At 36.8% G+C, this 26053-nt stretch overlaps 1 protein-coding gene and 1 non-coding gene across 2 annotated transcripts in view; both read left to right on the forward strand.

Moving 5' to 3' along the window:
• Positions 1 to 9597, forward strand: part of LOC127082139 (protein SENSITIVE TO PROTON RHIZOTOXICITY 2-like) — a 41582-nt gene extending 31985 nt beyond the window's left edge. Inside the window, exon 7 of the mRNA XM_051022363.1 lies at positions 8363 to 9597. Coding sequence (XP_050878320.1) covers positions 8363 to 9597 — 1235 coding nt within the window. The remainder of the gene's footprint in view (positions 1 to 8362) is intronic.
• A 16066-nt stretch (positions 9598 to 25663) lies between these two features.
• On the forward strand, positions 25664 to 25770 carry LOC127088479 (small nucleolar RNA R71). Its single transcript, XR_007790313.1, has one exon. It is a non-coding gene; the product is annotated as a small nucleolar RNA R71 (small nucleolar RNA).
• The last annotated feature ends 283 nt before the right edge of the window (positions 25771 to 26053 follow it).

Raw genomic sequence — 26053 nt, forward strand, 5'->3', positions numbered from 1 at the left:
TAAATTCTTTTGAGGGAGTTCTTGCCTCGACTATCCATAACCCGTCCATCAGAGTTTTTAGATATCTGTTGGCATGTACTATTTTTGGCCGGGAGAATCCAAATAAGGTTAATGCTAGAGAGCTTCTATTTTTGCAAGGAAGCCTCACAAATAGACGAATTAATTCGGTCCCGTTCATGCTTGCTCATATGGCTTTAACTTTAAATAAAGCGGGACCGATTTCTTTCAGAGGATTAATTACGTCTATTGCTCGGGCGCTTAACCTGAACAATGAGATAACTACCCTAGACCCCTTACCTCATCGCACAATTAACCTAAAATTTTTTAGAGACATGAAATTGTGTCGTTTGAGGAGAGAAGGAGGCTATGTGCTTATGGTTCATGGTGTAGCTATCCCATCTGTTGTTTTACTTTGCACTAGACGTACAGATGTACGAGATGAAAGGAATTGGACCTACGCTTTAGATGCTCCACCTGTTTTGGGTCCTCTTCCTCCTAACATTCCTGATGAGGCGGGACATGACACTGATGATGAATATGATCGGAGAGAGAGATCTCCCGTACCCCATGTGCCCCCCCATCATCCTTCACCACCACACACCGCACCATCTTCTTCTTCTGCAGGTACAACTCCTGGCTTTTATATTATAGAGGAGATGTGGCGTGACCACATGGCTAGAGAGCAAAGGCGTGACGACCTACTCTCTACCATCCAACAACAACTGGCGAATAACATGAGCTTCATGCAAGAATCATAGTGGAGGACAGACAGGTCCTACGACACTATTCTACAGTCCCTGCAAATGATCACAGATACACAAGCCCGTCAGCAACACCACCACCGTCAGCATATTGCACTCATAGAAAACACTCAAGGTTCCATTTTGGGTAACCTTCGAGAGGTGAGGACCGCTCAGGATGCCTTGCAGGCGAGGATGGATCAGAGAGACCGTCGTCGTACCCGATCCCGTCGTCCACCTCAGGATGGCGAGGGCACTAGTGGTCAGCAATAGGTTGTCAAGTAACTCTTCCCTTATCTTACTTCGAAACATTGGGGACAATGTTCGATTTAAGTGTGGGAGGAGACTCTATCGTCTTTTCTTTATTTGCTTCTCTTTGCTGTTTTTAGGTAGTTTGTTTATTTTTATTTTCTTTTAGTTGTTTATTTTGCTTTTTAGTTTAAGTGTCTTAGATAATGCATGAGTCTGACGAGTCACCAAATATAGTGTATCTTTAGTACAATCTAATCTCCCCATACCTTTAGCCCCACCGAATTTTTCTTGCAAAAGAAAACAGTGTTATTCCGAAAGTTTTCGGGTTTTAAAGACAGGTTTCGAGTAAGGATGCGGTGACTTGGGAGAACTTTGCGAAACATCAGTATCTGTTTTAGTACCATAAGCTTCGTAAATATAGGAATCGTTCCCGAAACCCCATATACCATGGCCTTAATCATCATTTCCGTATAAGTCCTCAGTAGTTTATCTCAGCAGTCAGCTCCGGCCTATGCATCCTTTACGTAGGGGACCGATGCAAATAAGTGAATGATCCAGCAAAAGAAAAAAATAAAACAAAGCAAAAAGGCAACTCCGGTATAGGTGACCCTCACAAAGTCATTTAAGCCAAAGAATTGTAAAAATTTGCTACAAAAAGAGAAAGAAAAAGAAAAAGAAAAAAAAAACTTACCCACTGTTAGTTGGTTCAGAGGTATCTGGCACTGAACTCGGTAGGGCGGATTACGATCCGATCCCCCACAACTACAATTGGGTCAAATAAAAAGGTTTACACATATTTATGTGCCAGAAACCCCATGCTTAGATCAAAATCACTAACAGGTCACTCAGCTATGAAGCATGCACGGATAACGGGCTTAATGTGATTGCACCTGAATGAAAAGGACACAAAAAGAGATGAAGAGGCAGGCCTAGGTATTGTGGGATAATATGGGTTGGTTAATATAGGAATGACGTTTATGTCCGTATTTGCGGATTAGTGTCATCATGATACCCTTAGTTCACTCAGTTAGTACCTACCACTACATCCCGACTTGAACTTAGAATTTTTTACCTGAAGCACTCGTTTACACCAGTTTTTCTTTTTTGAGCTTTTTAATGTTTTACTTGAGGACAAGCAAAGGTTTAAGTGTGGGAGAGTTTGATGACACTGAAATTCACCGTATTTTCGACTCCGATTTCACATGCATTTTAGTTGTTTTATTGTTATTTTGTTGTGTTATTACTATGTTTTTCTTTGTTTTCAGGTTTTTACTTTAATCGGAGCCCCGATCGAGAAAAGGAGTGAAAAAGAGCTAAAAACCCTAAAATTCAGCATTTTGTACTTGTGGCTTCCACCATGGCTGGCGCCATAGACCCTGCCATGACGTGTCCCAACTCAACTTCCCTCAACTGGCACGTTCCCCATTACTTCCACTAAGGCGCCTCAGATTGGCCTTGTGGCGGGCGCTATGGCCTTGTGGCGGGCGCCACAAGAGGAAAAGTTTTCCCTCCCATTTTCAAGTTGAAGGACATCCTTGTCATTTCCATCTTTTTACTTGCTTATAAATAGAAACTCGAAATCACTTGTTCAGGATCCAAACTTAGAACAGAGGCAAACTCAGAGCAACTTTGTTTCACTTAGGCATATATTCAGTATTTTAAAGTGGTAATCGCTTCGCATTGGGGTGTTACCACAATTGTGTAATCGAGTCTGTGATCGAGTTTGTAATCGAGTTTGGAGCACTTTGGAAGGAAGTTAATCCTGCCGCCATTTTCATTTCCGCTTTGTAATTTACTCAACCCTCCGATTAGAGCAGGTTTTTATTACTTTGCCTTTACCTTATTTATTTCCCGCACTCGCTTTACTTTATTTATTTCCCGCACTCGCTTTACTTTATTTATTTCCCGCACTCGCTTTACTTTATTTATTTCCCGCACTCGCTTTACTTTTGTTTATTTTCCGCACTCGCACTACTTTTGTTTATTTCCCGCACTCACACTACTTTTATTTAAATTAATGCACTTTTACTTTACCATGTCTAACTAAATCTATAAGGTTAGAATGTGAGGATCGTAATTGAACCGATAATCTGTACAATTGTTCGTAGAAACACTTAAGGGCTATTTTAACTTTCAACTTAAGTTTTCCCGCACTTCAATTTCCGTTGGGTAAGATCGAAAGCCGTCCAACGTCTGTTTAAACTTAATTGTTTTTAACTATTTCAAAAACAACGAAAGCGCTTTGTTTAGTTCATTAGGAGTCTTAATTTAAGAAGAAAAGAGATTTTAAAACTATTTTCGGACGGGTTTATAAGTTTAGAGTCTGGTTCGTGAGAACCTTTTTTGGTTAAGAAATCCAGGTTAAAATACTTTTCAACTTAGTCAAGATACTATATTTCTTAAAAATAGGTTTACTACTTTAACGCAATGCGCGCCTTTTTATAAGTGACAATAAGAGGGTTTGATTAGGGAGTACAACTCGGTTCTGAATACGCGAAAGCGAAAATTCCCATTAAATTGGTTCTTTTCAAAGGAGGAAACACTGCCAATAAGTAGTTCTATTAGCAAGTACTTGGATTATTAATTGATTATGTGAATTACATTCGACCCTGTCTTTATTAATTGAACTTTATTCAATACTTTACTTTTCATTGCACACTATGAAAACACCTATTTGATTGCCTTTGATAAACACCATAACAATAGATAACGATAGATTGATACTTGGTCTCTATGGATTCGACAATCTTTTATATTACTCTGACGCGTTTGTATACTTGCGAAAAGCACACATCAACAGATTCCATTGCACTTTGTAGTTATAATAATTTCAATCCAACTTTTATTCCGTTCAATTTTATTATGTGATTCTTGTAATGCTTAATTCGATTTTCATATAGTATATTGATTTGATTTGATAGATGTGTGTTCCTAATTTTAATCGCATGTTAACTTAACTTATTTGTTAGTTTCGTCTAATCTTTAACCATATGCTTAATACAGTAATCAGGAACATAAATCTTATAGTATTATTCACGCTTATTGATTGGCACTGTGATCGATTAGGAACAAAGAATCCACTTAGGGGATTGGAATCATAATAACCAGTGATAAGTTGAAACCCGAATCAGTAGATTAGTCATTTTAGCTTATTTGGAATCAATTACTTTTTTTTCGTTACCTTAATCGAAACCTAAACCCTCTCTTTGTTGCGATAATTTGATTAAAAAACATTCAAGAGTCATTGCGATACGATTCGAGTGCCGCTTCCATTTTACTACACTTGTAAACTTTTTTTTGACCCGTGTGTGACAGCGGATCAACTATCCACTTCTCAAACTATTTTTCTTTAATTCTAAGCCTCCCTTAATGCATTTTACTGCCCTCTTTATGAGTCTTAGGCTATATAAAGCCTTATAATCTGTAGATTAAGTCTCCTACAAATTTTCATATAACTTTTGCATAAGTTAGTTTATAATTTTTGCACTTTTACGATTTTTGGAAAAAAAAAAAAGTCTATCTAGAGCACATACTAGTTTGTAACTAAGTTTCTCAATCCAGGTTTTAATTTACATTTCTTTATTATTATTACTATTTTTCATATTATGTTTATGTTATCTATATTCATCTTTGTTTCTAATATTAACATGTGTGAGTAGTTTACCATGGATTTAGGACCATGTGGATTGTCTAAACGACATACTGCATGTAGGCTCTCAGTCATTATTTGTAACGATAAATTTTGCACTTACTTTGGGCTTTTTGGATTAACATATATATATGTATACTTCTTAGAGATGTTATTAGATACCAGTCGTGAAAGGGTATGATTGATATCTGAACTAAAAAGTTCAAAAGGTTAAACTGAGGCAACAAAAGTGTCTTTAGTTTAACCGAGAAAAAACATTTTAAAAATAGCCAATCTTAAAGGATCATGAAAAAATGAACTACGCTACGAAAGTAGATAATTCATTGGTTCGGAACAAGATCATATGTTTCCAAAAAGGGGTATGTTCGCTTTTATCTATTCATTTCTGGAAAAGCATGAATTTCCATTACAGATAGAAATGAGAGTTTATGTGAGCGAGATAAAGAAATAAATCATAGTCCTAAGTATTCTTTTATAAATATCTTAATCAAACTTAAACCATTTCAACCAATCTAAGCATCGTCTTAGCTAATTATCAAATTAAGCAAATTTGATACTCCAAACGGTCCACAGTGGAACACGACTATTTTATACTACTTTGATAGAATCGTATGCTTGCGGCCTATCAAAGGCAACTTCTTTTCTTTCTTTAGTCCTATCTTTTCAAATATATCGACATACATAATGTTGCATGAGCTTCCCATGTCTATAAGGATTCTCAAAACATTAAAATTGCTCATCATTGCTGTTATAACTAGGAAAAAGATCTTGTTAGGATCCCTTATACATTATTTTTATCTTTGAATATGAAAATAATCCTTTTTGAATTTCCTTTAGAATTTGTTTCTCCCTTTTTGTTGATCACCATCAGCTCAACAATCTTTCTCTTGTATGTCCTCTTAGATAGAGTCTTCAAAATGGAAAAACCTTTAGTGATCAAAGCAAGGAAGTTGTATCCTCATGTCACATAAGTTATAAATTGGCATTCCCCCCTTCATCATCATTGTTATCCCTCCCCTTTGGGACTTTATGGCGACCTTGATTTCCTTATTTGGGGATGCCATCTCTCGATGGGGAGATTGATTCTTTCATGGTAAGTCATATCTCCTCCTAAATCCTCTAAAGGAGCCACTATTTTCTTGGCTTTGATGAGCAGGTCGTTCATGCTCTCGACCCCTTCAAGACTTAACTTCTCAGTAAATATGCAATCATTCCTCAATCCCATTTTCAAATATCTAACACTTTAATTTGTCATTTGATCAACAAATTTTAACTGCTACCATGGTAAACCGGTTGATATATTGTGATAGGGTTTCTCTCGTCTTCTTTTGGATTCTGCAAAGAACGATAATTGTCTTGAGCTTCCACTCCATTAACTTAACTATAAATTCATCCAACAATTTCTTCCAAGAGTTGATATAACCATCAGGTAAGGTTTTAAACTACGTCATGGCCACTCCCTTGAGGGTCGGGGAAAAATGCACTTCACAGCGCTCTTGGCATAATGATAGTCAATCATAATATCCATGTGTTTAATATGTTCATCTAGATCCTTGGCACCGTCGTATCTACCCCTCTTTCGTGGTTTTTCAAGGGATCAGGGGAACCTACTGTCAAAGATATGCCTAGAGAACAAATTCCTAATGCAGCTAGAGGCCTGAGCTTTGATGCCATATCCATTCCTTCCTTGAGAATGAAAGGAAGAAACTATCTTATGTTGGAGACCTTCGGGGGTGTGATTGTCGCCTCCACCCTAGAATTATGAGGAGGAGAGCAATGAGCCTGGGAAGAACAATATTTTGGTTATCCCACGATTCCCCAGTGTTGAGAGACAATTTTACCTGAGGCATGGCTATGAGATTACTACAAAATGCTGCTTTTCATTGCGAGTGACCTCGAGGTGGAGTAATTTATTGATTATGTTCTACTCGTAAGAGCCTTTTCCACTAAGAAGTGTGCATCCTGTTAATGTACCAAGTTGAAAATGTTGATGATCATTTCATTTGCTCCTTGCATCCCTAGATTAGCCTATACTTGTTAGAGAATTTGGAACATCTCTAGTTCACAAATTGACGCTTGTGGTTGAGGTTGTTTAGAGGTTTGTCCTTGAAGTAGTTGTTGGAAAGTGCCTTGGTTGATGAGTGGAAAGACTGAAGCTAGAGAAAATGAAATGATTAGAGAGTTTACAAGGATCAAATTAGATTCCCCCGCGAAGGAAGACATGATCTTTTTTGCTAGACAAGGACTATCACAACAATTTCATCTGCGGCACTAGCATCATTATGCGTAATTATTTAGACTAACTTAGACGTTACCATTGTCGGTGAAAAGTTAATACGAGATTATAACGGAAAATGATGGAACGGTTGTGGCGGTGCAATGGGTGAGATTTGGTGGATTTTTAGAGAAATTCACGAGAACCTAAATTCGATTCCCACAGATGGTGACACTATTCGAGTGTGGAATAGAAAATCATTGATGTGAAGGAAACAAGTTCTTTTAGTGTGGTGGTATGAGCCTTGTGCGTGGTAGAGCAGATGTGTACTTGTGAGGTTAGCACTCTAACGACTAATTCAGTGAGATCAAAAAGATGTAACTTTGCAAGAATGAATGAATGTGTACTTGTTTATGGTGTGTCAGTGCTTATATACAACGAGCGGTGCAAACTATTTTCGCTCGGCCCGACGTGAGATGCAAGAAGCCGTCTGATTAGATTTGACGACTGGTGATGAACAAATAGATCAAATCCGATGCGTGACCTTCTGACGAGGATCTACCTGTTCGCATTCTATCTAAAAGATTCTTTGATTAGACAGCTTAAATTGGGTCGACCTTAATGGCCCTAGTAAGCGCCAGAAACAACAAGTATATTGAAAAAAATTTAAATAAGTAATTTTTTTCCTCTACTTTGCTAGGATTGAATCCAAAACTTTTAACTCTTAGCTCAAACCAGTTAAACTGCTTCTTCCTCCTTTCAATAAAAACTTAAATTAATAGAGTTTGTAAAAGAAAATTATATGTTACAAATAGAGTTTCTAAAAGTTTTATATAATACAAATCAAAGTTGAATGATAGATTCATTTATTTATTTTTGCATCCTAGATTCGTTTGTTTCTAATAGTTGCATTTTCTTTTCAATTTTAAATGAAGAATGAAATATAGGTACATGCAAGGGAGGTCTTAAGTGGGGAAGCTATAACTTCACCTTAAACCTCTCGGTTGACTTCTCTCTATTCGTGTGCTTTGTTTCTTGGATTTCATCAACTCTATCATTATATTAAAAACTTTAAAATTAACTACAAATAAATATTTATTCTAAAACAAATTTACCTCTATTAATTAAGTTGTTTTTCAAATTTAAATATGCCCAAAAATAAAAAGAACTCTATATTTAACTTTTTATCAATAATTTTAGTATGGCGTTTCTCAGCTTCAATATTATTTCAAATTCAAGTGTAAAATAAAATAGATATTGTAATAAAAAAAATTAAATCAAAACAGATACTATATAATAAAATTATAACTATAAATCTTTCTATTTCTTTTATAATATATATATATATATATATATATATATATATATATATATATATATATAATATATATATATATATATATATATATATATATATATATATATATATATATATATAATACTCACACACACGATACCTTAACTTCTTTGAACCAATAAACTCAAGTTCAATCTTCAAAAGTTCAGCTTGTTATATCTACAATTCAACATTGAAAAAAAAACTTATTTCAAGGACAACACTTGCAACCTTTGAAAGTGGAAATCAAAGGCTACAAAAGCTTCCTATGGTCATTGAAGATATGATGCCATTGCCAAACTCCATGGAAGGAATTTCTGGATCATCTCTACCCTCCAATTCTCTCCTCTTGAATCTCTCTATTCTCAAAGAAAAGTTCAACCAAGTGCAAACTCTTGTAGGTGTTATTCTCTCCTCAAATCATCAAGACTCATCAACTATGGTCATATCCAACATGAACTCAACAATACAAGAAATGATAGTAACTGCCACATCAATCATGTTCACTTGTCAACACATGGCTCTTAGTTTTCCTCAAGGTACTACTTCTAATGCATGCACAAACCTAGAATTGCAAAAGCCTCAATCTAATATTCATTCAAACTTTGGCAACAATAACACAAACCTAGATCTTAGAGGTCAAAGTCAAAGCTTATTTTTTAATAATGAGTTAGAACCATTGGATTGGTTTAGTGAAAGCTATAATAGTGTCAGTAACACTAATTATAGACTCAAGGATGATATTGATGATCAAAGAGTTGATCATGAAATTAGTGAAACCATTAATAATAGTCTAAAAGAGTCTAATGAAGCTAATAACCGTGATCACGATAATACGAGCTTAAAATTTGAACTGTCTTATACTCGGGTGGATCCATTATATGACGATGAGATAGTTGAATTGGACGCATCGGATTTATTAGCTAAGTATACGCATTATTGTCAAGTTTGTGGTAAAGGGTTTAAGAGGGATGCAAATTTGAGGATGCATATGAGAGCTCATGGGGATGAGTACAAGAGTAGTGCAGCATTGAGCAATCCAATTAACAAGAATAAAGATTCTTTGATGAGTATAAAAAACAAGAAATATTCATGTCCTCAAGAAGGGTGTAGATGGAATCAAAAGCATCTCAAGTTTCAACCATTGAAGTCATTGATTTGTGCTAAGAATCATTACAAGAGAAGCCATTGTCCCAAAATGTATGTGTGCAAGAGGTGTAATCAGAAGAACTTCTCGGTTCTTTCTGATTTGAGGACTCATGAGAAACATTGTGGTGATCTTAGGTGGCAGTGCTCATGTGGCACTACTTTTTCTAGGAAAGACAAGCTTATGGGACATGTTGGTTTGTTTGTAGGACACCACCCTGTTATCAATGGTTTGTCATATAATACTCACACAAATTAAAACACTAGCCATTGATTAACTGCGTTTGTAGGTTGATCTATATATGTTGGTTCAATTTTTTTTTATGTATTTATAAATATGATTGATCATGAAGAGTTTTCTGTTAGCTTTACAACGTTGTTGTTATTAGTATTATTATTATTATTATCTATGTCAGATGTTTATGTAACTGGATGATGAATTCAAATTAAGTTACCAATATAATAGATGTAACAAAGTATATGTATATTTTTTTTATCTAAAAATATGTTACGTTATTAATCGAATACGACAAGCCGACGAATTATGTTTAGACAAGCTATGTGAGTCTGTTTTAAGTTCACTAAGGTTCATGAAGCTCGTGACACTGTAAGGATATAAATGTAGGAAGCCACGTACACCCTGCAAAGAGAAGAAACTTGCACTACCAACATGAATAACCGAACGAGGCAAAGATAGGACGAGATTTTATAGATCATGTTGCTTTTGTTAGTAGAACTAACTTTGTGTATTTTTGTACATTTCATTTTATACATAGACAATCTATCAAACAAGTCAATTTCTTTTTATATCTTTTTACTTTATTTTTACCTATGCATTATTTAGTTTATCAATTCACAAAACACTCAATTTTATATTAACACTCTTTAGAGGAGCTAAGGAATCATTGCCAATGAACAGAGTTTCTTCATTGGTATAACCATTTGAAGCACAAAAGAGAATTACGATTGAGATCTATTAACCGATCTATCATATTTAGGGATGAAAATGAGTAGAGTTTGGACAGAGTACTATAATACCAGTTCTCATACATACAGTTTTAAAAAATCTTTGTACCCGAGTCCATACTTGTGTGGGCAACAATATTTATACATGTGCACATACCTTACGGGTGGCTAAGTATCCATACTCATACACGTTTATCCATATTTCTAATTGTTGTGAAAGTGATGCCCGGAAAACAGAGTATGATCGGTTTCTTGATTCAAAAGAAAACCACAAAGTAAAAAAAGAAGGGAATAAAAGGACAATTCAAAGGTGTATAAAAACTAGATTATTGATTCAATTTCAGATTAAGTAACAATGTTTACCATTGAATCTCAACCACACCACTTTTTCCCTCTGATTAGGATTATCCAGGATTGATAGAGAAGTGCTGACTAGTATGTTATTTATACGAAAACTAAACTCTATCTTTCAACTAACATACTAAATAATTGACCCAACAAACTGACCCAATTCGATATGCTAACTTAAGCAACAAGCTAACATATTTCGACACCTACGCTAGATCTTCAACTTCGACAGAGTTTGCTACAACACTAACTTATAACACATAAGCTACAAATCTCCACCTTTGAACAAACTTTGAACCACAAAATTAACTAGTTGTCCTCATGAATCCTATCAGTTGTATACAGTGGAAAAATTTACAACTTGACAATGTCTTAGTGATCATATTAGCAACATTATCATTATTCAAAACCTTTAGCTCTTGGACTTCTCCACGCTCGATTATCTCTCTGATGAAATGAAATCTAACAGCGATGTGCTTGATTCGCTCATGATGGGCTGAATTCTTCGACAAGTGTATTTCACTTTGACTATCACATTAAGCAGTGATTGCTTGACCTTGAAATTTCATCTCCTTAGCAAAACATTTAAGCCAAAATGCTTCTTTCACAACTTCAGTGAGAGCAATATACTCCGCTTCAGTGGTTGATAAGGCAACAACCTTCTGAAGTGTTGCTTTCCAACTAATTGTTGTGCCAAACAAAGTGAACGCATATCCAGAAATAGATTTTCTGGAATCCATACAACCTGCATAACCAGAGTCGATAAAACCTTTGATTTCTACTTTGCTATCATCACCACAGGCGCCACCATATATCATGACTCTGCTCAGAGACCCATTTATGTACCTTAGGATCCACTTTAATGTTTGTCAATGCGCCTTTCCAAGATTGACCATATACTTTCTTACAAGGCTCATTTCGTACGTTGTGTCTGCCCTCGTACAGACCATAACATAAATCAAAGAACCTACTATACTAGTATATAGGATGTTATTCGTATATGATCTTTCAACTTCAGTACAAGAACTTTGAGTCGTACTCATCTTGAACTGAGGATTAGTAGGTGTTACAACAAGGTTTAAATTCGACATACCAAACTTGTCGAGAATCTTCAGTAGGTATGTCTCTTGAGATAAGCATAATCTTGACTATTTTCTATCTCTCCGGATATCAATCTCAAAAATTCTGGAGGCAGCTCCCAAATCCTTCATGTTGAACTTCTTATCGAGTTCAGCCTTTAACTTCATAACATCCTCGACATTGTTGTTTTCTATGAGGATGTCATCCACATAAAGCAAAAAAATAACAAGTGAATTTTCAGGTCGAAATCTGAAGTAAACACAGTGGTCGAACTGGCTCCCGGTGAAACCTATATGTGCCATAAACGTGTCGAACCTCTTATTCCATTGTCGAGGAAATTCTTTCAGGCCATATAACGACCTATTCAACTTGCACGCATAATCTTCCTTTCCTTTTTATGCATACCCTTCAGGTTGCCTTATCGGGATTGTTTCATCTAGATCACCATACAAGAAGGTTCTCTTCACATCCATTTGTTCAAGTTTTAGGTTGAACTTTACCACCATAGCTAACAACATTCTAATGGACATGTGCTTTATAATAGGTGAGAACACATCGTTGAAATCAACACCTTCTTTCTAAATGAACCCCCTAGCAACCAACCTTGCCTTAAATCGCTTTGACATCACTCATTTGATTCCTTCCTTAACCTTGAAAATCCACTTACAACTGACTAACCTGGCTGCAGGTCTTTTGATCAGATCCCAAGTGTTATTATCATGAATAAATTTAATCTCATCATTCATGGATTTACCCATTTAGTCTTATTTTGACTCCTCACAACTTCCTTGTAATCTCTAGGTTCCTAATCAAGGACCTCACTTACAGAAATTAAGGCAAAAGTTGTGAGATATGCATAACCAAGTCTTTGAGGTGGCTTGATGACTCTTCTCGACCTGCCTCTTGCCAGCATGTAGTCATTGCCAGTCTCCTCAACTTCGTTAGAAACATGTGCGTGTTCTTCGACTTCATCTGCATTATGCAATCCAGCATCATTATGCTCCACCTCAACAAGAATCTCTTCCTGTTCCAGCTCTTATTCAGAGATCTCTGTATGTCAACAATCATCATTAGTTTTCTTTAACGTCATTTCAGCTTCATTGAAAACTACATCTCGACTTATGATACACCTCATGTGACCTGGCTCTAGGCACCACAACCTATAATTTTTGACTCCTTTAGGGTATCTAAGAAACATACATCTCAGAACTCTAGGTTCAACTTTGTCTTGCCTAATATGAGCATAGGCTACATAGAGAAATACTCTAAGTTTGTCGAGATTAGGTGGATGTCTCGACCAGACTTTTTTAAGTGTTTTTATCCCCAAAGCAGTCGAGAGACACCTATTTACCAGGTAAGTTGCAGTCATGACTAACTCAGCCCAAAAATCCTTCTTTAATCCCTCACTAACCAGCATGGACCTCACTCTTTCTAGAATGGTTCGATTAAACCTTTCAGTCAAACCATTTTGTTGGGGAGTTCTTGCAGTAGTTATGTTCCTTGCAATACCAAACACAACATAATAGTTGTCGAAAGCCTCATTGCAAAATTCAAGACAATTGTCGTTCCTCAACCTCTTGACCTTCCCGCCACTTTGGTTTTCGACCAGAGTCTTCCAATTTTAAATTTTCCAAAAGTCCCATCCTTAGTTTTTTGAATGAACACCCACAACTTTCGTGATTAATCATTAACTATGGATAAAAAATATATTTCACCTGAGTGTGAAGGATTTCTGCCAGGCCCCAAAAAATCAGCATGGATATAATTAAGGGATTCATGTGTTCTTTGTTTGCTCTGTACACTCGTTACCGTCTTCTCCTTTAAGACCTGCCAGAGAACCCTATCACCAAGGCTCAATATGATGACATTGTGGGCTTTCTCGATCACCATCGTTTTCTCCTTCTCCGTTAGAATGGCATCCATCTTCTCTGATCCTTTCAACGCTTTTAACAAACCCTACTGAACCAATAGGACTTGCATCTTCAAGCGCCAAAAACAAAAATCATCCACATCGGTGAATTTCTGAATCTCATACTTTGTTAACAACATCTTCTTCTTCATGCTCAGGGCACCAATTTTTTGTGAAAGCGATGCCCATAAAATAGAGTATGATCGATTTCTTAATTCACAAGAAAACCACAAAGTAAAATAAAAGAGAGAATATAAGAGAAAAGAAGGACATCTCAAAGTGGTATAAAAACTGGATTCTTGATTCAATTTCACATTAACTAACAATGTTTACAATTGAATCTCAATCACACCACTTTCTCCCTCTAATTAGGATTATCAGGGACTGATAGAGAAATGATGACTAGTATGCTATTTATAAGAAAACTAAACCCTAGCTTTCAACTAACATACTAAATAATTGGCCCAACAAACTATCCTAATTCGACATGCTAACTTAAACAACAAGCTAACATATTTCGACAGCTACACTAACTCTTCGACTTCAACATAGTTTGCTACAACACTAGCTTATAACCCATAAGCTACACTAATAAAATATTATTGATCAATTATAATTTATCCTGTCATTTTAAGATTTTGGCAATATTAAAAAAATTAAAGGATATTATTGTTGAGTTAAGAAATAAACAAACACTTACATTAAAATGCGTACTAGTTTAATACAGATGGATTCAATAAAATTAATAAACATATATGTGTTTATAATAATAAAAATAAAAATATATAAATCTATATATGATCGCGACTTTATGAGTCGAATGGGGTACTAACTGCAAGTGCACAGTTCTATCGCGTAGTTTTAAAAGATATCGATCCCACAGGGACTTATGAATCGATATACCGTTTTCTAAGGTTACTTCGTAAAGCTAAGGCGGATGATACTTTGATTGTTTGGGGGAAAAGTTAAAACTAAAATAAGATCTAGGTTAAATATCAATTAAGCGGATATCGGTATGTAGTTCGTCGTAATTAGGGAATCAAGTCTTCATTGGTTTCTTGGTTTTAAAATAAATCTTTTCAGTGGACACCATTGATTAAAAGTCTTTTCTCAAACTCTCGCTCTGTTGAATAGAATATGACTTTATATTAACGCAGCTGTCACTTATTAGTTAAGTCCAAAATCACTTTTTGAAAACAATAGAATCTATAGAAACTCTTTTTAAGAAAATACTAATCGTTTAAACACCCTCGTCTCAAACTCTCGCTCTATTGACTTAGATTATATAATTAAATTCAAATGCTTAACTCTCGTCCTCACATTTAACTTTTAAAAATACTTTTTGAAAAAGATTAGAATTTAATTAACTCTAAAAATTGCTTTCGCCCTAATCTAGAATTAATGTCCAATTTACACTGTCCAGTTAAAAACTCAAACTTTCGCTCTATTGCTTTTAAGTTCTTTATGTCTTTTACTCTCGTACAAAAACTTTGGGATTAATGCTGTAAATTAAGACCATAAAAAGAGTGATTTTATTTTTAAACGTAATTAAACCAACTTAGTTTTGATTCCTTCATTCCGCTTACTTTACATACCGATACCTAAATAAATTAGTCGGACATGCTAAACAGATCTAAACAATCATCATGCTTAAATAAATCCATCTCAGGAAAACAATATAAATAAACAATAATGCAGGGCATATATAAACTCAAACAATAATTAAAGAACCTGAATAATTAATAGCAATCTTGAACACTCCACCACAGACCGGTTGGATTTGTTCTTGAATTCTTCAATCGGACAGGAAAATAAAAGCGAAGGAATAAAATTCTAGGATCTAACGTAAGGTTAGATCTGGTAAAAAGGTACACAATAGTCTTCGGTGTAGAAACTATTGTGTGAAAAATTAATTTAGTGCTTAAAAGATTGACTGGAAAAAGAAAATAAAAATTGCAAATAAAATTAAAAACTGTAAAAAGGTAATGCTGTAAAGTATGCTTGCACGGCCGGAAGAGAAAAAAGAACGAAGAAGAGAGGGTTTTAGGGTTGGAAGGAAGTGACTATTTATACTAGTCTACTTTGTAACGGTTTCCAAAGCTTTCTGTGTAAAATCCTCACGTTCCAAGAGTCAAGCGAAATAATAGGCTTCAACGTGCCTCTGTTGCGTTTCTGAACCCAAAAATATAGGAGAATGGTGTGACGTCCGTCACACCATGTGTTACGCTCGTAACACAAGGTAGTAGGGTGTGACGCTCGTCACAGGCTCAGCGCTCATGGCTTGTATTTTTGGGCTAGGCTTTGGTGAAATTGCTTCTCTTCATTTCTTTTTGCACCTCCTTTTCTTCCTTTTTCACTTATGCTTCAAATAAGTTACCTGAGACAAATAAAAGGAAAAATACCAAGTAATATCGAATAAAATGAAATAAATCGAAACAAATAATAAAATAATTTAATTAAATCGAGTCCAAAAATGTGATATTATTTCATGTTATCAAACTCCCCCATACTTAGATCTTTGCTTGTCCTCAAGCAAGATACAGTCTAGAACTTGTTAAAAATTTAGCCAGATGAAATTTCAAAACACACATCAATTCGTATCAGGTTGCAAGTAAACCTTGTTTAGAAATAACCTGAGTCTAATCTTGACATCAAGAACTGCCGTTACAACATCCGGTAACCTTACCTCATGCAAACCAGTTCGAGTCATGCTATTATCACCAGCCTAGTTCTTTTTCTCTTATTTCACCCGTTTTCATTCTAGCGAAATCACATTAAGCCCTTTATCGTTTCGCGCACATAGTGGAGTGACCGGTTAGTGATTCTGATCCCCTTTTTAGCTTGAAGCTCTGGTACATTAGTCGGATAACTTCGTTTCTTGGTCCATTGCAAATTGCGGGGGATCGGACCGTAGTCCGCCCTACCAAGTTCAGCACCAGATACCTGCTGAACCAACTCATAATGGATCTTTCGTATTATGTTTTTGTATGATCTGCAACCTTTAGATTAAATGATCTGGTAAGGATCACCTAACTTAGTTAGTGCATTTCATGATATATATATATATATATATATATATATATATATATATATATATATATATATATATATATTTATTTATTTATTTATTTATTTATTTTGGGAATCATTCACTTATATTCATCGGCCCTCCACGTAGTTTGCTATTAAAATGGTGCTGACTTCTTGTATAAACTACTCGGGGTTACTATAAAGTTAAAAGTTCAGGGACTTGTATAACAGGTACCTTTCTGATCTAACATGTTGAGGTTTGTTTAGAGCGTTGGGGCGGTAATAATTTTTGTCTTAATTTTTCTCAAGTTTGATGAAATAGGCAACCTTTATATTTACTGAGTGTGTTGAATTTTTGTTATGGCTCATGAAAATTTGAGGGAATAGATAATAGAAATTTCTCACACTAGGGACTTAATTTAGAATAAATATATATAATTTTTTATATATATATATATTTAAGAAAGGGAAATAACATTGAAAAGGGAAAGATAACATACTTGAAAAGGGAAGATTTAAAGAACAAGGTTTTTCCCCCCCATACTTAAATGGAACATTGTCCCCAATGTTTCAAATAAAATAAAAGAAATAGAAAAGAGAGAAAAAACTAAAATCAATGTTGCCTGCCGCCTCTTGTTCTTGGACCTGGTGATCGTTGACGTACTTCCAAATCATCAAACCTGCTGAGTAACTCAGTGAACTGCTGATCGGTTATTGCATTCCTCGCTTCCTGTTGTTGTTGCATCTGGCGCATCATTTGCATCACTTCGAGATTCTGCGCTTGCATACCATCGATAGCATCCATGATATCGTCGTTGGTTGCTGGACTTCGTCGTCGACGACGTCGTGAGGATGGACCAGCTGCATTATCGGAAGGGTTGAGCGAGACTGATTGTTGTGCAGGAACCTGATCACCTTGCTCCATTTCTGCAAACTCGTCTGGAGGCGGGTTTGCTTGCGTAGGCTCGGTAGCTTCGGGAGCATTCAGATCATAGATGTGGCGGTTGGGATTGGTGACGTCTGTAAGGGCAATGTTGGGTAAAACAACGCTTGGGACTTCCTGGTTGTTCACCATAAGGTAATACCCTTCGCCTACCCTGTTTTTGATTAGGCGGCTGAACCGACAATAACTTATATCCATAAATAGGGGTGGGAGAGCTTGTAAATTTTGAAGTCGACCCCCAAGATTTAGGCCAAGTGCTATGGTGGTGATTAATCCACCAATTACAAAAGGTTGACGGTCTCTAGCACATAGGGTGCGGATATGATGAAATAGGAAGGAGGCAGCGTTTACCTGTGTATCTGCTGCAAAGACGCAGTGGAGGAAAAATAATTCCTTGGCGTTGACTTTGCTGTTGTTCGGTCGACCAAAAATAGTCTTTTGCAGGATGCGGATGAAGTACCGGATGGTTGGGTTATGTATATGCGAAGCAAGTAATACATCCCAGTTGTTGGTTTCCACACCGGAAATTTTTCTAAAGAGGTCGAAGGCGTTTATATGCCACTGGGAGTTCGGAGGTATCATAGGGTGGACTTGACCTTCTACAGGGAATTGTAGCATGGTGCTCAATTGGTTTTGGGATAGGGAGTACTCGGTGTTGAACATGCGGAAGGTTGCGGTACCGGTTAAGTACTCGTCTTCACCGGTAGGAGTGTTGTACGAATAAGAACTTAGAAATTCTAAGGTGAGTGATGGATAGGTAGGTTGATTATGAGTGCATAGAAAGGTTAAATCAGCAAGGCAGAGCATCCATTCTATACCTTGAAGTAATCCTAATTCTTGTAAACAAGTTAAATCAAGATACCTGGTAGAGATGACACCTCGCTGTTGGAAACGCTCGAACTGCTCCCTTTGATAATTATCATCTTCGGATCGGAAGATGATATTTCCGAAATCTTGGTTTCCCGCCATACCGATAAGTGGTTTGAAAGAGGTAATAAGGGGAGAAGGGAAATGAAATTGATTTTATAGAATGGTTTGTGGTGTATGAAGAAAGGTATGGTGGGTATTTATAGGAAAAGATATGTGGAAGTTGGAAAGGGGGTGGTTGAAAAGTAAATAAATGTGGGTAAATGTGAATAAATGGGTGAATAAATGGGGAAGGTAAAAAGTGGATGGTGTAACGGTCGTGTCTCCAACGGTTACTAACGTTCACCTAGTCTGAAGGTGTCACGCTCGTGACAGGGGTGTTACGGGCGTCACAGGCACTTGGTGTAACGACCGTAATGGATTGTGTGACGCTCGTCACACAGTCATTCTTGCAACGTACTTTGTTTTTATCATTATATTTTATTGTTGTTATTTTGTTATGCATATGTTTATTTTATTTTGTTATTGTGATACTTTTAAATTTCCTTGCATGCTATTCTACTTTCACAATATATATATATATATATATATATATATATATATATATATATATATATATATATATATATATATATATATATATATATATATATATATATATATATATATATATATATATATATATATATATCTTTAATAAGTTATGTAGGTAGCAACAGTAGAGAGCATTATTGATAGATATTGCATAAGTCATAATAAAGTAAAATAAATCAATAGCTTCATAAAGTAATCATAATGTAACATTGGAAGACAAAAGCAAACATGCGAAAGAAAAACAAATACTAAAATAATTTTGAAACAAAATTAATGAATAACCTAAACTAAAACTAAGTAACTAAGAAAAACAACTTCTATCCATCTGCATGATCTCTGGCCGGAGGAGCAAAGGAGTTAACACGGTTTAGCAACTCGTGGAACTGATTTGTCATACTGTTCATGTATCCCAAAAATTCTTGTCCCATGTTAGCTAACTCTTCTCTGAGGGCGTCCTGTTCTGACATCAAAGCCTGAATGGTGGTGTTATAATTAGTTCCGGGCATATGATGTCTAAGATCGGGTATCGCCGATTCTTCGGTCGGGACAGGTTGAGGAGGAGGATCAATATCATAATAACCAGATGGTGTCTGAGGGTCAGATTCAGCATAAGGAATCTGGTCGTCACAAATCTCATAGTCCTGGATGGATTCAGTAGATCTAGCAGGAGAGGGTGTTCCGTTCAGATTGTAGAGCCAGTTATTGCGGTTATGAACACTAGTCCTTGGACTAGGCAAGGTGAATAGGCAAAGAACTTGGTTGTTAATTATAAGCTCAAACTCTTCAGACCCTAGGTTTTCTATAAACATAGTGTTGAAGAGGAAGGGTATACTCATAGTCGCAATGCCACAAAAAGGGCTTAAGTCAAGCATAGGTTGACGTAATCCGATAGCATTACCAATCATGGTTATCAAGCCGCCTATTTGAATTGGTGCTCGTTCATCTTGGATAAGGCGGTCAAAATTTGCCAACATAAAAGTGGCACCATTTACTGGACGGTTCTGGGAAGCACAAAATATGATGAAGAGTTCATCACGTGAAACTGAGGTACTGTTTGACTTCTTCCCAAATAAGGTGTGGACCAGGATCTTATGGAAATAACGAAAGGCCGGGTTATGTATGTTTCCAGAAAGAAACTCATGTTCCTCGGGATCGTCATTTCCAGTTAAGCTTCCCCAAAAGTGTTCAAGTTCTCTATATTCAAAAATTTCTTCTTGGCTCACTGTGAATGTATCAAAGGAGGTAGGGAAACCTAAAAGGTTGGTAAAGTCTTGAATGTTAAATTGATACTCCATGTTGAACATTCTGAACTGGATGAAACCTCTGCTTGTTCCTTTTCCATGGCTGGGTAGATAGATCAGAGAACTAAGGAATTCTAGCATTAGTCTCCGGTAAGTGACGAAATGTCTTCGGATAGGAGTGGTTTCCCACCCTATTTGACTCAGCAAATACAGGACACTCTCTCTTAGTCCAAGGGCAGTCATTGCCCAATCATCAGCATACAAACTAGGTAGCATCTCTCTCTCTGCTAGTTCCTCAAACTTTTGTTTCTGAGCTTTCCCTCTGAATTTGATACCCATACGATCAATTTGTCCCATCAGGTTAGTGTTAGCTAGAGAAAGGAAAAACAAGAGTTTTAGTCCGGATTTGGCCAAATGCCGAAAGAAGAAAAGAATAAAAATTTTACAAGTTAAAATAAATTAAGAATGAATACTAAATAAAATTTAGAAGAATAATTAAAGAAGAAATAAAAATAAAATAAAGAACATTTTGTGGGTTGTCTCCCACGAAGCGCTTTGTTTAATGTCGCAAGCTCGACATAAAAACTATCAAATATAACCTATAACTTCTGAAGGCATTACGTCTAAATGCAAGACTTGTGAATCTTCAATGTTCTCTGCATGGTGATAATGTTTTAGATGCTGCCCGTTTATGATAAACGGTTCAATGGATTTTCCTTTAATTTCCACCGCTCCACTGGGAAAAACATTGGTGACTTGGAAAGGACCTGACCGTCTAGATCGTAGTTTTCCTGGGAATAACTTAAGTCTAGAGTTGAACAAAAGGACTATATCGCCTTGTTTGAAGATTTTTCTGGATATACGTTTATCATGCCATTTTTTCGTTCTTTCTTTGTAGATTCTGGCATTTTCGTAGGCGTCTTGTCGAAGTTCCTCTAATTCGTTTATGTCAAGAATTCGCTTTTCACCAGCGGCCTTATAGTTTAAATTTAGATTTTTAATAGCCCAGTAGGCCTTATGTTCTAATTCTACCGGGAGGTGGCAGGATTTTCCATAAATAAGCTTAAATGGGGTTGTCCCTATGGGAGTTTTGTAAGCGGTTCGATATGCCCATAAAGCTTTTGGTAATTTCAATGACCAGTCTTTCCTTGAGGTGGCGACTTTTTTTTCTAATATTTGTTTGATTTCTCTGTTAGACACCTCCACTTGTCCACTGGTTTGAGGACGGTAAGGTGTCGCTACTCTATGCCTTACGCCATACTTAAACAGTAGTTTTTCGAGTACCTTAGATATGAAATGCGATCCACCATCACTGACTACTACTCTTGGGACACCAAATCTCGGGAAAATTATATTCTTGAAGAGTCTAGTTACTACTCGTGTGTCGTTTGTTGGAGAAGCTATAGCTTCAATCCATTTTGATACGTAGTCGACCGCTACGAGTATGTACTTGTTACAGAAAGAAGGTGGAAAAGGTCCCATGAAATCTATCCCCCACACTTCGAAAATCTCTACTTCCAAAATGCCCTTTTGTGGCATCTCGTCACGTCTAGATATTTTTCCTGTGCGTTGACATCTATCGCATTTTTTGATGGCCGCATGCACATCCTTCCATATATTTGGCCAATAAAAACCGGCTTGTAGGATTTTGGAGCAGGTCTTGGATGTACTTGCATGTCCACCATAAGGAGCGGAGTGACAGTGTTGGATTATATTTTCTATCTCTTCTTCAGGTATACACCGACGGAAAATACCATCGGGGCCTCTTTTGAAAAGTAAAGGGTCATCCCAGTAATAGTGTTTTATGTCATGGAAGAATCGTTTCTTTTGTTGGTAAGATAAATTAGGTGGAACTATTCTGGCAGCTAAATAATTGACGAGATCAGCGTACCATGGTGTAACACATATAGCTAAGGTGGTTTCTACCTGTTTATCAGCTTTATTTTCTTTCAAAGTAGCTATAAGTTTATCGTACGAGAAATCATCGTTGATCGATGTTCTTTCCGGTTCAAGGTTTTCGAGTCTAGAGAGGTGATCTGCTACTACGTTTTCAGTTCCTTTCTTGTCTTTGATTTCCAAATCGAACTCTTGTAGCAACAGGATCCACCTTAGGAGTCTAGGTTTAGCATCCTTTTTTGTTAAGAGGTACTTGATAGCAGCGTGGTCGGTGTAAACGATTATTTTAGCTCCGACCAAGTAAGAACGAAACTTATCTAGTGCAAACACTACTGCTAAGAGTTCTTTCTCGGTTGTGGCGTAATTCATTTGTGCTTCATCTAGAGTTCTACTTGCGTAATATATGACGTGAAGCTTTTTATCCTTTCGTTGTCCTAAAACAGCGCCCACGGCGTAATCACTTGCGTCACACATTATTTCGAATGGTTCATTCCAATCCGGGGTCTGCATTATGGGTGCGGAGATCAATGCTTGTTTAAGCGTTTGGAATACTTCTAAACATTTATTATCGAAGATGAATTCAGCATCCTTCATCAATAGTCCGGTTAAAGGTTTAGTTATTTTAGAGAAGTCTTTAATGAATCGTCGGTAAAAACCGGCGTGTCCTAAGAAGCTTCGTACTTCTCTCACAGTTTCCGGAGGTTGAAGGTTTTCGATTACCTCTATTTTGGCTTTGTCTACTTCAATTCCTCTATTTGAGATGATGTGTCCTAAAACAATTCCTTCTTGTACCATAAAGTGACATTTTTCCCAATTAAGTACTAGGTTTACTTTTACACATCGCTCTAGAACTCTTTCTAGGTTTTCAAGACATTCTTCGAAGCTTTGTCCGCATACGGAAAAGTCATCCATAAATACTTCCATGATGTTTTCGAGAAAATCGGCGAATATCGCCATCATGCACCTTTGGAAGGTTGCAGGAGCATTGCACAAGCCAAACGGCATTCGTCGATAAGCGAAGGTGCCAAAAGGACATGTGAATGTTGTCTTTTCTTGGTCATCAGGATGAATTGGTATTTGAAAGAAGCCTGAGTAACCGTCTAGATAGCAGAAATGAGAATGTTTTGCTAATCGTTCTAACATCTAGTCAATGAATGGTAAAGGGAAATGATCTTTTCGGGTTGCTTTGTTTAGTTTCCTATAGTCAATGCACATTCTCCATCCCGATTCGATTCGTTTGGTTATAGTTTCTCCTTTTTCATTTTCAATAACTGTTATACCTCCTTTCTTTGGTACTACGTGTACCGGACTAACCTATTTGCTATCAGATATAGGATATATGATACCTGCCTCTAATAACTTTGTTACTTCCTTCTTCACTACCTCACTCAGGATCGGGTTTAGTCTCCTCTGATGTTCCCTAGAGGTTTTACAGTCTTCTTCTAGCATGATGCGGTGCATACAAATAGAAGGACTTATTCCTTTAAGATCGGTGATGTTGTATCCTAGTGTGGTTGGATATTTTCTTAAGATATGTAGGAGTTTTTCGGTTTCGAGTTTTCCTAGGTCTGCATTAACTATTACTGGTCGTTCAAGTTCTAAGTCTAGGAATTCATATCTCAGATTTTTGGGAAGTGTTTTCAGGTCTAGGGTTGGTTTCTTAAGGCATTGCGTAGGGTCTGGTGTTATTGCTAAACATTGGTTGAGTTTGTCTTCTACACGATAGTCAGACAATTTGTCATTTTCTAACTCTGTTTCTTTTATGCATTCATCGATGATATCCATGAAGTAACATGTATCTTCTATTGCAGGTGCTTTCAAAAACTTGGAAAGAATGAACTCAATTTTCTCTTCTCCTACTTCGAAAGTGAGTCGTCCTCGTTTTACGTCTATGATAGCACCGGCGGTTGCTAAGAATGGTCTTCCCAATATAATGGGTGTAACTTCATCTTCTCTAATGTCCATAATTATGAAATCAGTTGGAATGTAGAATTGACTTATGCGGACGGGAACGTTTTCAAGAATTCCTACAGGATATCTAACGGAACGATCTGCTAATTGCACAGACATCTTAGTTGGTCTTAATTCTCCCATTTCCAGTTTCTTGCATATGGATAAAGGCATAACACTGATACCGACTCCTAAATCGCATAGAGCCTTATCTATGACAAATTTTCCTATGTGACAGGGTATAGAGAAACTACCAGGGTCCTTAAGTTTTGGAGGCATATTCTGGATTATGGCGCTACATTCAGCAGTGAGTGTAACGGTTTCGCTCTCTTCAAGTTTCCTCTTATTAGAAAGAATTTCTTTTAGGAACTTAGCATATGAGGGCATCTGCGTAATAGCTTCTGTAAACGGAATTGTGACGTTTAATTGTTTTAGTAGGTCAACAAATTTTTTAAATTGGCCCGCATCTTTGGTTTTAATAAGCCTTTGAGGGTAAGGGATAGGTGGTTTATAAGGTGGTGGAGGTACATAGGGTTCTTTCTTTTCTACGGTTTCCCTATTACTTTCTTCCTTTTCCTTAGGTTTACTTTCTTCCTCAATTGACTTTTTAGAGTTTTGGTTTTCCATCCTTGGATCTACTGGTCCTTCCACTTCCGTTCCACTTCTTAGTATGATTGCATGAGCGTGGCTTTTCGGGTTAGGTTGGGGCTGTCCAGGAAATGTACCAGTTGGGGCAGCTGTAGGCGCTTGTTGTTGAGCTACTTATGATATTTGTGTTTCCAACATTTTGTTATGGGTAGCCAGGGCATCTACTTTACTTGCTAGTTATTTGATTTGTTCGCTAGTGTGTATATTCTGGTTTAAGAAATCTTTATTGGTTTGCTGTTGAGAAGCTATAAAGTTCTCCATCATGATTTCTAAGTTGGATTTCCTAGGAACATTATTGTTAGGTGTAGATGGGGTCGGCTTTTGATATCCAGGAGGTATAGCTGGGGCTTGATTTGGATCTTGTCCTGGTGCGTATAAAGCATTATTACTCTTATATGAAAAATTAGGATGGTTCTTCCAGTTTGAGTTATAGGTGTGCGAGTAGGGATTTCCTTGAGCATAATTCACTTGCTCTGCTTGGATTCCTATTAGGAGTTGACAATCTGCAGGAGTGTGACCTTGGATTCCACAGACTTCGCAATTCTGAGTTGCGGCAACCACGGTGGTTGGAGGTGATACATTTAAACTTTCAATTTTCTGGGCCAGAGCATCCACTTTTGCATTAACATGATCAAGGCTACTTATCTCGTACATGCCACTTTTCGTTTGAGGTTTTTCTACCATTGTTCGGTCGCTTCCCCACTGATAATGGTTTTGGGCCATGCTTTCGATAAGTTGATAAGCATCGGCATAAGGTTTATCCATAAGTGCACCACCTGCGGCGGCGTCTATTGTTAATCTTGTGTTGTACAAGAGACCATTATAGAAGGTATGAATTACTAACCAGTCCTCTAAACCATGGTGTGGACAAAGTCTCATCATGTCTTTGTATCTTTCCCATGCTTCGAAAAGAGACTCGTTATCTTTCTGTTTAAATCCATTTATCTGGGCTCTCAACATAGCTGTTTTGCTCGGAGGAAAATATCGGGCAAGGAAGACTTTCTTCAACTCGTTCCATGTGGTAACTGAGTTGGAAGGGAGAGACTGAAGCCATCTTCTAGCTTTATCTCTTAACGATAAAGGAAACAGACGAAGTCGAATTGCCTCTGAAGTGACACCATTAGCTTTAACAGTATCAGCGTATTGGACAAATACGGATAAATAAAGGTTTGGATCCTCGGTAGGATTTCCAGAGAATTGATTCTGTTGCACTGCCTGTAGCAGCGAAGGCTTAAGTTCGAAG

This window comes from Lathyrus oleraceus, chromosome 5 (assembly GCF_024323335.1).
Source record: "Lathyrus oleraceus cultivar Zhongwan6 chromosome 5, CAAS_Psat_ZW6_1.0, whole genome shotgun sequence".
NCBI classification, from domain to species: domain Eukaryota; kingdom Viridiplantae; phylum Streptophyta; class Magnoliopsida; order Fabales; family Fabaceae; genus Lathyrus; species Lathyrus oleraceus.